Source organism: Liolophura sinensis, chromosome 11 (assembly GCF_032854445.1).
Source record: "Liolophura sinensis isolate JHLJ2023 chromosome 11, CUHK_Ljap_v2, whole genome shotgun sequence".
NCBI classification, from domain to species: domain Eukaryota; kingdom Metazoa; phylum Mollusca; class Polyplacophora; order Chitonida; family Chitonidae; genus Liolophura; species Liolophura sinensis.
The window spans coordinates 17,903,108-17,917,662 of NC_088305.1; the positions used below are offsets into that span (position 1 = coordinate 17,903,108).

The window sequence follows — 14,555 nt, forward strand, 5'->3', positions numbered from 1 at the left end:
GCATTATGGTGGGTGGAAACCGGGCAGAGCCCGGGGGAAACCCACGACCATCCGCAGGTTGCTGACAGACATTCTCAGGTACGGCCGGACAGGAAGCCAGAATGTGGAGGCCGTAGTTCACGGGGTACCTGTGACCAGTTATCACATGGTCGTCGCTGCACTTGTTTTACTCTCCATGCTGTAAGTCTTATAATTATGTAATTGTTCTATTTTTGTGAAAAGTGGTTTGCTCCATTTAGTCATTATACATGTAAATGTTATTGGAATAGGTCTTCACAGTTTTTCTTTTCCCACATGTTTAGTAAATCGAATGAGCAACTTATACATTTCTTTACGTTTTCGAAAAAAAACTGACATTTAATTTTCTAGGTTTTAAGCACTTGTAATATCTGTTCTAGAAATCAGAAGAATTTCGATACACTTATCGTAGAAACGAATAAAGAACAGTACAAGCAAAATATATTGGTCAGTCCAATATTGTAAAGAAAAAAATCTGCATTATGTTTTTGTCGTACAGTCATCTTAAAACGTTTCCCCGCAAGCATTTTGAAGACAACCAGAGAAGTTTCTTAACCACCTGTGAGTCGGTTACCAAAATCAAAACACAATCAAGGTTCGCAAAACATAGCGCTAGAGCAGCATGGCCTCGACTTCAAATTCCCAATTATATACAAAGTTAGAGGCACATGAATGAATTACTCAAGTTTAATGGTTTTTGTTGTTTGAAATTTATTAGTAAAAATCCCCCAAGGCCGCTCTTAGTACTCGGTTAAATTAGGTGAATTAAGTTTTGTTTAACACAAGTTGATGATGACGTATGTATATGATGTCTTGTTCTATATCTGGCCTTGGTAGACATAAAACATTAATAAAACGTTAATAGATATGTAATAGCCTACGGCCTATTTACTTTCTTTTCTACCTGACTACCGTTTTATGTCGAGCTAAGGAAAATTTTTATCTGTATAACGCTTGGAAGGTTTGCAGATGGAGACTGATGGTAGTAAAACGCTGCTCCTTATCGCGTAACAGCGATAATTGAACATATTCAAAATAAAACGCCGCGCCCAATCTAGTAACACTGACAAGACTGTATTTGTAAGTGGGAAAAACATTATCCGGTCTGTATTACATGGCGATGCTGATAGATAATCATATATATTAGACAGACAAAATAATAAATAAAAATAATTATTTTACTGAAACTTTTGCAGTGAAGTCTAATAGTATAAAAAGAGTACAGCATGGAGAGTGAAACCAGAGCAGCCACGGTAGTGTTATAGTTGGCAAATATACAGGCATATGTAACCGGCCAAATCAGTTTACATCAGTTAGATAAATGCTTAAATAGCAGAAATTTAGTGACTCTAGGATCATGGCCTAATCGGAATTCGATAAAAATGCAGTGACTTTAACTGCAATTTATTAGAAGTTATTGGTCAAGAAATAGAGGAAATACTTAGTTGTCCTGGCCTTTAACATACAATAACATTAAAACAATGCTTTCCTATTTCCATCAATGTTATTAGCATGATTTTTCTGCCTTTCGCAAGATTTTAAATATGTTTAAAATATTTAGCCCTCCTCAGATATTCAAGTTGTATGCTGAATTCGGTATATTTTATCCTTGTTGACACCTAATGCCTGTCTTTGTTTTTACTTGTTTATTTTGTCTGTAACACATACAAACCATTGTCAATTCCTTGCTCAAATAAAATTTTTAGATCCAGAGATAAATATGAATTAATGATTAGGTGCAATACACGATTATTTATTTACGTAATGGATCGGTGTTTTACGCCCTGCTCAAATATATTTCACTTCTATTAGGGCGGCCAGCATTATGGTGGGAGGAAACGGAGCAGAGCCCGGTGGAAACCCCACGGCCATCCGTTGGTTGCTGTCAGACCTTCCCACGTACGGCCGGAGAGGAAACTTGCATGGGGTGGCCTTGAACACCCACTGCATTGGTGGGAGGCTCGTGTGCCATTGCGCCGCTCTGGCGTGCTAACCTCATTGAAATATGTCTGAGATCAACTTTTCCAAAAACTGTTTTCTGAGTTTTTTTAGACACTGGGGATTATAAGTACAGCCCTTCATTCTATTTTGTCGACGTTTTATTATCTCCATAAAAAAAGAACATTTTCACATTTCATAGAGGGTGATGTTAACCTAAGAAATGAAACGTGTTTTGGGGGAATTTGAACTTTGACACATTTAACCAGTCTTACATGTTCCAATACAACGTGCTTCTTTCAGAAGTCAATAGGATGGGTGTGGTTTATTTAAAAAAGTTCCGTTAAAGAGTATTATAAAGAAACGTGAACCCAAGTATTTCTTTCAGGATACTGCCATATTTGCCTACAAAGACTGAAACACCTCATCAATACTCATCCATCAATGTTGTTACAAACATTCCCCACATTCCAGTTCAATCCGTCAAACAGTAATGGCTGAGTTCTGGATCGAGTTTGGAAAAATTTAACACTCTCGATTAGAAAAATCAGCGTTTAAAACGCACCCAGGTGCCAGATCTCTGAATGATGCGGCAAAAAGTCCAAAAGGAGCATTGCTTTTCCCATCCAGTCATTCAAGTTCTCTAATACGCCTTACAAACAGCGATCTACCATTGCAACATAACAGTACGTCGAAGAAGTGAAGATGCATATAACCTTTTTGTACAACGTGCACTGTAAACTGAGAAATGTTTTGTTTTTACTTCATTCACAGGTTCCAGACTATCAGAGCAATTGTGAAAGTCACAGCAGTCTTATTGTAACTTGACGAAATGTCGTTGACCGTAAGTTTGAATGGTGGTTGGGAACAGTTCTCTGACGACCCAGCAGTCCGTCATCGCTATGAAGAGCTCCAACAGGTCCTTCACAGCATGGGCTATCCTTCTACGGATGACCACTCCAGTAGTCCTTGCGAGGGATTCAGCGAGAAGGACGTCACCATAGCTTGCTTGTCCCCCAATCTCGAGGGCCTTAGTCTGTTTCTTGAAAGTTGCCAACACTGTCCCGGAGACCTGTTCTTAGTTCTCTCATCGGACTGGCTAATCAAGAAGCCTATGCTGTCAAACGTGGTAAACGCGATTCAACCCGGTACCTATGTCCAGTCTGCTTTGTACGTCAAGAAAGGTATTTGCTGCTACAAAGGGGGTAGTTCGTATCTAAAAGTATTTGATCCTCCCAGAAAGGTCACGTATTTCTTTAACTCGACCTCCGATGCGTCTCTTATTCAGCTGTTTAATGATGTGGACTGTCCGCAAAGTGTGCCCCCGGGAACATCACGTTTTTTGTCCGACATAATTCTCATGAGGATTCTTTTGGCACAGTCTGGAATAAAGGTGCCGAAAACTCTGGCCTTTCCTTACAAACCAACAGAAAATTACGACAAAAATATCTCTGGGATAACTGTAGTGCCTATAACGTCTAATGGTGAACATGTGGCTGATGTACTTCGACCCGCTATTGCCAATTTCCAGGAATCTCCGGATATCTCAGATGCTGAGTGGGTAGGTACTGTTCTCATTTAACAGACACCAACTTTTACGTATTTATTGAGAATTTTCTTTTACTTACATAGTCTCCCAGCTTACCCCTAATAACGTTTGCAAAAATGTAATATTCTACAATGTAATAAAAACTTACAGCATAGAGAATAAAACTACATGTAGGAACGACAGTGTGACCATTGACAAATGCTCACAGGTAACGGATAGAATCTAGGTTTCTACTTTAATGAAGGTTTTATTATAACAGTTCATAAACATACTTAAATAGTAGCAATAGTAGCAACTTGTAATGCCGTAATACAATGGCTTCATAATCAGAACTGGGTAAAATAAAATACAATGATATGCATTGCTATTTATCAGACATTAGGCCTAACGTTGGCACCATGGCTAAACAGAATTAGGAAAAATAAAATGCGGTTATGTCCCTTGCAATATTTTTAGACGTCACTGATCTAAAATTTCACAAAATGAACGTCCCTATACCTTGTATCTTGTGTTCCAGGTTACAGTTAAAATCTTCAGAGTCAGAGATAACGATGACAAAGCAACCCGGGGCACCAGACTACGGAAAACTGGCGATATTCTGGGCGCTGTCTGTGATCTGCTTCCGCACGCTAGCAAAGGCGATATCATTCTGATTCAGTGCGATGGGATGAATACGAACAGGTTTACGAAATCGAACCAAAATGAGAACAAACTGAACGAGTGTGAGTATAGCTATGAATCATTGATTCATTTCCAGACGATTGGGTTATGCGTCCATGCGCTATTCCGAGAAAAAGGCCATTTGTTTAGCTTAACATCGGTGGTGTGTTTTGGGGATGCCGGTTCCTCTTCATACAATACCTGATTACTGGTTAAGACTGGTGATGAAAACGAAGCAAATAAATAAATAAACTAATTTGTTTAATTGGGTTCAGTGAAGAACTCAGGTTACATTTATGTAAATATGTTATGGTTTTATTTTTAGATGAATTTTGATAGTAAACATGGTGGTAGATTTCTATAACGCCAAGGTAGCTTTCTGTTAGCGATTTTCGACGTTTTCGTCATGAAATGACATATAACGCTTTAGCTGCAAATATTAGACGACAGGCGGAATATATTACGGTCGATTGCAATGGCTAAATACATTTGTTGCTGTGCTTTCATTTCTGTCAACAAGCCGCGGTAGCTTTCAGTGTACCTTTTTCCAATTGCAGTATGTAGGCACGAAAATCGAGACGTGGGAGTTCACATTCAGACAACGGTATGCCGTAATCCAGAAGATGAAGTTGTACTCACTTCGGTAAGCCAAGGGCAATTAGTTAAATATATGCTGTGAGAATTTTTAGATGTTTGTACAATACGAAAGACATCAGCATTGAGAATAACTAGAGCAGCGGTGACACCATAGTGTTTGAATCAGGCTTCTTGTCAGTTTACCTCACATAACGTTTTATTCTAAGTGTTCACGTAACTGCTACAAAAGCTACAACTTATACGTTCCCTAGCACCATAGATTAAGCAAAATTACATAAAAAATGAAGTGATGTATTGAACGCAATTTATTAGACATCGCTGCTCTAATAAAACTTGGGGCCTCCGTAGCTCAGTTGGTTAGCGCGCTAGCGCAGCGTAATGACCCATGAGTCTCTCACCAGTGCGGTCGCTGTGAGTTCAAAGTCCAGCTCATGGTGGCTTCCTCTCTGGCCATATGTGGGAAGGTCTACCAGCAACCTGCGGATGGTCGTGGGTTTCCCCCGAGCTGTGCCCGGTTTCCACCCACCATAATGCTGGCCGCCGTCGTATATGTGAAATATTCTTGAGTACGGCGTAAAACACCAATCAATCAAATCAAATCTAATAAAACTTAAAATGATGTAACTGCACCTTTGTCAAACACATTTTTCATTTTACGTTATATAGCTTGTCCAATGCTCAATTTGTTTTGTATTGCATGTGGACTGCAATATCCATCTACTTTGTGTTGCTGTTTTTTTCTCAGTTTTTACATGTGTTTCGGACTCTGACCCAGCTGTCGTCAAAGAGCTTTTGGCATTATTTTAGTACAAGTTTAAATGGTCAGTGGAGCTTTCATCGACCGAATTTCAGATTTACTTCATTATAACCATTTACTTGTAGCTGACTGAAACACCAGTGTGACATACGCATGCCACTTGTTATCCTTAAAGAAGCACTCAGTGTATTTATTTATTTGATTGGGTTTTTACGCCGTGCTCAAGACTATTTAACCTATATGGCGCGGCCATTAGCACTATTTTGGCAGGATACCTAGCAGAGCCCACGACCATCCGCAGGTTCCTGACAGACTTCCTACGTGCGAAGAAAGAGGAAGGCAGCATAAACTGAGCTTGAACTTATCTCATCTGCATTGGTGAGAAGCTCCTGGGTCACAGCTCGACCGCGGAAGTTCCGTGCATTTTAAAACAGACTGCTTTTTAACGCATTAATCAGCTTACATGTGCGAATTTTGCGTAATAAGGATCGATTTTAGAACCTACACAATGGTTTATGTTTATTACAGACTTTATGCTTCATCAGTGGAGATGTGGCATATGGACGAACCGAAGAAGCTGCACCCCAGTCGTTAGAGGACACATTTAAGGATTTGGAAATAAGCAGCGAAAAAAGCCAACAGTCCTTAAGAAATAAGTTGAAGCGAATTTCCGAAAAGATAATGAAAATCATCATGGAACTGGATGACAGAGGCACAAACGCCCAAACAGATATAATAGGTATCGTATTGCTAGGTATCCATCAAAATAAGTGGGAATAAGTCAATTATTGCAATATAATACCCAGACTGACGATTCTTCCAGAACTTGCAGCGTCACTTCTGAGATAGGGTGGTATACAAACATCGATTAAACTAATTAAACAGGATCAGTATGATCTCCTTCATTATGTTCTTGTGTGAGTCTTCGAGTCGGATATTAAAAAAAATTGATACCATTTTTCTACACACGAATGCTGCCATGCTAAGAGATAGGCAAGTCGCTACAATGCCGTACAGCTTTGGTGTCGTTGTGGAGAGGGACGTCACTCTGGTAGCAATGACGTAACTCAAGAATAACATTCCTGATTCTGGTCTTGGTATGGTATATGCAAAATGGCACTTTTACAGGAAGGGAAGAAACTGGAGTCGAAGAAATGTTAACGGCTGATTTATTGTACAGTACAGTTAAAATTCCCATAAAATCCTGTTCTATTGACGGCACCCTTTCGATCAATTTCTCGGTAGCTTCAATCAACACTAATGACTCACAATATTCACATAGTCTTTGTGTAATGCGCTGCAAACGACACAAACAAATCATTCGGTAAGCAAACTTATGAATTCAGTGTCGTTACATGTGGCAATATTGTGCGTGATATTGAAGGTTAAATATTGCTTTCCTTCACAATTGTGACAAGTTTAACGAAAAATACTATTGTGTTTTATTGATGACTGTTCAGCTGAAATAAATTCAAGTGTTCGAATATCTTACAAACCTCAAACATGAGACACATTTTAAATGACACCGGCGGTTGAATTAAACAGATATTGAATTAAACAGATTGTATTTAGAAAACTTGACCTGAGTTTTAATAATGTACTGTTAGCAGTTCGTCCGGCATCCCATCCCATCACCATCGCACACTCATATCGCAACTCAGCAAACGATGTAACCGATTACATTTAAATATCGTTCGAACAGTTATTTTGACCCTGTCTTTCAATTTTGTCAAAAATTATAGTTCATTGGTCGTGCTGGATTAAAAGTGGGTGAGTATTTGTTGAATTATACTATCCAAATGAATGACCCAGAAGCTGGATGAGACACGCAGAGCGGAGGGAAAAATGATGTCGTCCATGCGCAGCCCAGGACAACAATTAAGGCAGTTACAGTCTTTGTATTTTTATATTTTCCGTAGGTGGCTGTATGAAGTTCGGAACCAGGGGACATAACTCCACTTTCAGTGGACGTCAACTCTGAGCTTTACCTACATGACCTCATCCACATCGATTAGACATGAAGGCGTGAACGTTACGGCCAATGATCATGCTGACCCCATAATATGACTATAGTTCTTTAATTTACAGTAGTTAATGCTCTCAAACTTTCGCAGAGCATTAGTTTGTGGTTTCGGTGTAAACCGTCATGTGGCACGTGATCCATAGAGAGCCAGTGAGATCGGTACCCAACCATGCTGACTGCTTTCTAAGACTGAACGCATCTTTTTTTACAGCGAGTAACCCTGGTACCAGAAGAAAAATACTTTCTTATCGCCACGGTGCTAGGTCAGCTCTGAAAGTCACCTCATCGACCCTGGCGAGGCAAATGTAACTGTAAGGCGTCAGCGGCATATTATGGTGGCTCCTGTCTACGACAGGGCATTCCTGCTCTATATTGGGCAACCTTGTTACCTGTGAATAGGACCTTTTTACGGCTCCTGTGTTTATTAGCTTTGAAGATTCCATGGTGCTATCGGCCGCTACCAAGCATCATGTGTGTAGCGGCACAACCAGGGTTGGGGATCAGGGGCCTCTTGCACAAAGCTATTGTAGGCTAAGTTGATTGTAGTCGCCATGTTAGTTGCAATGAACTTAACCACTTGCAATTACTTTATGCAGGGCCGTCCTGTTTGATTTCATGCTTTCGATATAACGTCACTAACTTGACAGTTATAAAATTCCTAATGTGCTCTATACAAGAAAACTCACCCACGTTCCCGATGCACATCACATTGGGACAGTCACCTGAAAGACGTCATCGGACCCCAGTACTCTCGAGGCCAGCCCTGAGTCTTCGGTTGGAGACCATTTCGAGGTCTACCACATATTATCACGTGTAATAATTAATTTCTTCTAACTATTATGTACAATACATGTAAATATGTAGAAGGTAGAATTCTTTACCCAGATACCTTTCAGCCAGACGCTAGATGTAAGTACAAATCAACTGCCTATTCGGATACAGTGAATATATTACGGATGCACTTGAATTTTACTGTGTTCCTTCTGATTTCCTGTATTATGATTCTCTCTGTTGTATGAAACAGAAGATCTCTGAGCAAGACTCTACTTTTCTGCTTTATAGTTGTGGATTTTATGGTGACTTCTGAGAAAGGAGATTTACTTCCGGTTCCGGTTAACGTTGGCTGTCAGAGGAGTCAGCTGTATGACGTCATCAATCCAGATCAAGCTGGCGAAGCAGTCAGACCTCTGCTGGCCACCATGCTAACTCGTTCTCTAAAGTACGTTCTGGCTGAAAGGAGAATACTTGTCCTTGGCGCAGGATTCGTGGGCAAAACGTTTGTATGGGACATGGCAAGAGACTGTGGCATTAAGGTAAACGGTTACAAGTTTTGTCTCTTTTTATTCGGGTATTCCCAATTTCCGTCTGAAGAAATGCTATAATATTGAATAAATAAACAAAACCTAATAAATGTAAGAGTGCAACCACAAGAATGAAAATATTATGGTGGTTGATAAATGAAAACACGTAACCAGTGAAATACGACGTTTGCATTATTGAAAGGAACATGTCCTTAGAATATAATTAATGACATACAGCACAGAGTAAGGCCAGAGCAGCGAGCAGAGTGTGATAGCTGGCAAATGGTGACACGTAACCGGTGAAATACGGTCTCTCTTCAATTTACCTCAGTCAGGGTTTTATTCTAACTGTTCATCTAGATGCATAAATAGCAGCAATTTACACGCCCTATAGCACCATGGCTTAAGCAGAATTAGGCAAAAGAATATGCAGCGATGTTAATTGCAATTTATTAGACGACAATGGTCGAAAAATACTCAAAATGCTCTGTTGTCATCATATTTGACATACAATCACACTAAAACAAAGAAAAGGACCATGCTTCGGGGTTGCTTAGTCCACCAGCAGAATCCTGGTTGATGCAGGGATACCTTGTTATTAAAGACGTACAGCGCAGAGAGTAAGACCAGAGTACCGACAACAGTGTGATAACTGGCACATGGTCACGCGTAAATGGCAAAATTGTCAGTTTATCTCAGGGTTTTATTCTACGTGTTCATGTAAATGCATAAATAGTAACAATTTACACGCCCAGTAGCACCATGACTTAATACTGTCTCTGATTAGTAATGTTCAACTTCCGAAGCATGTTTTCACGAAGAATATTTCATTGCTTTTATTGTTATTGCTATCCACGCAAGCATAATATACAATGTCAAATGTCCTTTTCGTTGTGGTCTGCGTACAAATATAAGTCTAAATAAGACGTAATATCAGGAGGATCTGTAATTTAAAAACAGCAAATTTGAATACATATTTCACAACCAGGCTGTTTAAAGTTATCAGATCATTGTTATACTGCTTCCTACCCGGCCGTATATGTGAAAGTCTGCCAGCATCCTGAGGATGGCCATGGGTTTCCCTTGGGATCTGACCGGTGTTCTCCCATCACACTGCTGGCGTATCAGTGAAATGTTCTTGAATACGGTGCAAAACACCAATCACATAAATAAATAAGTCAATAAATATATAAATAAAAAAGAAACTGTCTGGGGAATCAGACAGATCGAACTCGGTAAAGATTATTCTTTAGTAATTTCTGTATATTGTAATTGTAAAGGTATGGGCCCACTATAAGGGAAGAAAGTATGTACCCATCAGGATACAGATACTCTGTTGATTAATGACTTTCTTGTATTTCACATGGGTGTTACTCATGATGCCCATACAATAGCAAGTAGGAAATACCCCCAAGTATAACGGCACAAACAAACCTGAAATCAACACTAACATTAAAACAATAAAAGGGAACAGACCTCGAGCTGGTATCGTTGTACAGTTACACACTTGGAATAAAACTTTAGCTCTAAGTGAGATATCGGGCAAATGGTCACACGTAACCGGCTACGTAAATTATCACTTTAAACTCATTTTTTTAAGTTAAAATGAGTTCTATTTTAACTGTTCAAGTAAATGCTTACATAGTAGCAAATTATACGCCCCCTGGCACCACATCTTGAGCAGAATTAAATAAGAAAAAACAGTGCAGTGATGTTAATTACAATTTATTAGACGAATTACTCAAAAAAGTGTGTTGTTATCACATTTAACATGCAATCACATTAAAACAATGCAAAGGGAATAGGAATCTGAGATGCTTAGTCCACCAGCAGAGTTATCTTTTATGAAGATATATGATATGAAAGACAACAACATGGAAAGTCTTCCCAAGGAGGTCTTTGTCGCTGATAAAATCTAGAATAAAACCAAACTCTGCGATGACGTAAATCAAGACAAATGGACGTACGATATGATATTTACTTTTATCTAATTATCTTACTTTTATTGATCTTTAGGTTCATCTCATTGATGAGGACCCCAACACCTATGCTGCTGACTTGGTGGAAGAATTTATTCACTACGACATGTCGGACCATACGCGAGACAAGGAGCACTGTGAGGCCCATAATACAGATGCTTCAGACACGCGGGCGCCCAGCTCTAGACGGCTGTGTGACTTTCTGGGAGGACTGTGTTCCTCTGACAGCCATGATCTGCGAAGCAATGTCCTTCGTGGGGCCCCCCATTGACGCTGCTGTAAGGGCGAAGACCAAGAGCAAAACCCAGCAATTCTTGTTCAGTAAGTGCCCTAACACAATGCTTGGTCGACTCCAGAAGAGTTATGCTTCGAGTTCATATCAAATCAGAAGTCGCGATCAGATTACATTGGCGTCACGTTTTGTGAAATTCCCTGCTGTAATGAAACCAGAGTACAGTGCAGGTTCGATAGGCGTCAAACTACTAGACAATATTGGCAGTTGTTACGCATTTTATGATCAGGCTCAGCGACATATGAAGACTGATCATAAAAACATCCCGGGGGTATGCCATGGGACGTCTATGCTGCTAATGGATTACGTCGTGGGTACGGAACACGGTGTTGACGTTGTTATTTACGACAAAAAGCTAGTAACGGCTTTCATACACGACAAGGGTCCAACACGTCTCCCAACGTTCACGAAAGTTTCCAGTTGTTTTCCCACAACGCTTTCTCCCAGCAAGGCCAATCAGCTGGTATACGCGGCTTTTCATTGTTGCATTGGCATTGGTCTGGACAACGGTACGTTTAACGTGGACTTGAAAATGACCGCCACCGGGCCAAAGCTGATTGAAATCAACGCCAGACTTGGAGGATACGATCTACGAGACAACATCAAGAAATGTTTCAAAGTGGATACTCTTCTGCTTTGCTTCGCCATCGCCTGTGGTATTCGGCCCAGGCTGGTTAAACCTCAGCCTTCTTGTTACATCATGACTATTTGTCTGACAGCATCAGTCCACGGCCATGCGATGACACCAGACACACTAGAACTACTGAGGAAACTTAAAGACCAGGGGTTAATAGATTTTAATCAGTTCCAGGAGACTTTGGCGCCGAGCGTTTTGGAGGAACCATTCTGTTCAATTGGAGTAACAGCTTCAGATTGTCATACAGCAAAAGTGAAACTAGTAGAACTCGGAAAGAGGCTTGGTGTGGACGACAAAAATTTTCCACTAATGCATTGCTTGAGTACATTTACCTGAGTAAATTGTTGCTTTTATTTTTGGAAATGTCTGTAGGCATGTATACGTATACAAAGTAGGACAAGGTTTTACGTCGATTTCTTTATTTGGGTGGGGGTGGGGTGGGGGTGGGGGGTGAAAAGGGACTTGCGGAATTAAAACTGTAAATGTGAAACTATACATACATTAAGTTTGTTTGAATTTATTTAGACAGACAACATGTCATGCATATTGTCCACCTCTGCTAAACACATACGAATCACTTTGGCTCTGCTGTAATGCAGAATTAGCTCTGGGATAGTCATGTAACGAGTGAAACTAATGCTATTTCAGTCTTTTCTAAGTGTTACGGTTGTTACAGCATCCATTAGCAGTGGTCGGAGTATCCGTTCTAGGTCATGTCTGAGTGGTGGCTGGTTGTTGGGGCATCCTATAAGAATCTTGTCTGAGTGGTGGGTGATTTTTAGGTTATCCATTCTGAGTCTTGTCAGAGTGGTTACTGGTTTGTTAGGGCATTCATTCCAAGTCATGTCTGTATTTATTTATTTTTTTGATTGGTGTTTTACTCAAGAATATTTCACTTATACGACGGCGGTCAGCATTATGGTGGGTGGAAACCGGTGTTGGGAAGGGGGGGGGGGGAAACCCACGACCATCCGCAGGCTGCTGGAAAACCTTCCCACGTACGGCCGGAGAGGAAGCCAGCATGAACTTGAACTCACAGGTGAGAGACTGCTGGGTCACCACGCTGCGCTAGCGCGCTAACTGAGTCGTGTCTGAGTGGTGGGTGGCTTCTTAGGGTATCCATTCCAAGTCATGTCAGAGTGGCGGACGGCTTTCAGGGCATCCATTCCGAGTCTTGTCTGAGTGGTGGATGGTTGTTGGTCTGAATGAATTACTACATTTACTCTGTTCTCTTTGAATGGTGGGTTATATTACTTATATATTCATTTGATTGGTGTCATGTTATACGCCGTACTCAAGAATATTTCAATTATACGACGGCGGTCAGCATTATGGTGGGTGGAAACTGGGCAGAGCCCGGTGGGAAACCTAAGACCATCCGCCGGTTGCTAGAAAACCTTACCTCTTACGGCCGGAGAGGAAGCCAGCATGAGCTGGACTTGAACTCACAGCGACCGCATTGGTGAGAGACTGCGCTAGCAGCGATAACCAACTGAGCCACGGAGCCCCCCCCCCCCCCCCCCCCCCCTTAATGGTGGGTGGTTTGTTAGGGCATCCATTCTTAGTCACGTCTGAGTGGTGGGCGGCTTTTAGGGCATCCATTCCAAGTCTCGTCTCAGTGCTGAGTAATTGTTACAGCGTCCAGTAAGAGTCCTATCTGAACAAGAAACATAGAGAAAAATCAGGTCCATCTAATATGTTTTAGATAGTTCCATACTGACTTGATAAGTAGGCCCCATGCTTTCGATTAAATGTATTTTGGCAACATCTGAGTCGTTACTGAGCTAATTCGTGGACATTTGAGCATTTGCCGCGATATGTTACGATTATACAATTATAGTACACTGTTTTAATTTGCCTTTCAAATTTTGGAGACCTTTGAAAACATTTAGATACTAGCAGCTCCCTGGTACATAAAAATGAGAAATCATAAATCAAATCCCGAAAAGCCCTAACAGAAAACTACTATTATAGATCTACCGCCCAAAACTTTCATTTCAATACACAAGCTGATTTTAAAGTGCGTGGGGCCTTCGTGGCTCAGTTGGTTAGCGCGCTAGCGTATAGTAATGACCTAGAGCCTCTCACCAATGCGGTCGCTTTGAGTTCAAGTCCAGCTCATGCTGGCTTCCTCTCCGGCCTTCCTCTTCCTCTAAGGTCTTCCAGCAACCTGCGGATGGTCGTGGATTTCCTAGGACTCTGCCCGGTTTCCACCCACTATAATGCTGGCCGCCGTCGCATGAGTGAAATATTCTTGAGTACGGCGTAAAACAATAATCAAATCAATAAATACATTTAAAGTGCATATTCCTACATTCACATGTTGAAATGAGCCAGTCTGCGTGTTCTGTAATGCTTTGGATGATTCATTCACCTCTAATCTTTATGTTAGATCTCTACTGTGGCGTTTTTCCTGTCTTTGTGTGCAATGAGGTTGAGCCTGAATTACTAGATTTCGCACAGTACATATCTGAAGAAATTGGATGGATTTTGCATTTTAATACTGAATATACTTCTATCAGTTGCATTCACAAAACGTAGCTCCATATAACTGAAAGATGTTTCAGCCATTATTAAGGCTTATATATTAATGTCATTTATTCTACAGCCAAATACTTAATGTCAGATCTTACACACTAGATTTCAGAAATAAATAGAATAAAAATATAGTTTTCATGACCAAAATGCAGTTTACAAGAAGGTCATCGCGTTGTTAATGTTTCTACGTCCCCAGTTATTGCTGATATTGTCAGTAAATTGCTCTGTTTATGTTTTTGATTGTGGCTTCGTCGTTTTCGATATCA

General features: G+C 40.6%; 2 protein-coding genes across 2 annotated transcripts; both read left to right on the forward strand.

Moving 5' to 3' along the window:
• The first annotated feature begins 2,788 nt into the window (after nucleotides 1-2,788).
• LOC135478135 (carnosine synthase 1-like) lies at nucleotides 2,789-11,093 on the forward strand. The gene is made up of 6 exons (XM_064758407.1): nucleotides 2,789-3,517; nucleotides 4,023-4,227; nucleotides 4,723-4,808; nucleotides 6,048-6,273; nucleotides 8,605-8,855; nucleotides 10,860-11,093. Exons 1-6 carry the CDS (start codon nucleotides 2,789-2,791, stop codon nucleotides 11,091-11,093), a joined length of 1,731 nt encoding a protein of 576 aa, XP_064614477.1.
• Nucleotides 11,094-11,160: 67 nt separating this feature from the next.
• On the forward strand, nucleotides 11,161-12,087 carry LOC135478137 (carnosine synthase 1-like). The gene has a single exon (XM_064758408.1). The coding sequence runs from the start codon at nucleotides 11,161-11,163 to the stop codon at nucleotides 12,085-12,087; it is 927 nt and encodes a 308-aa protein (XP_064614478.1).
• Nucleotides 12,088-14,555: the final 2,468 nt, after the last annotated feature.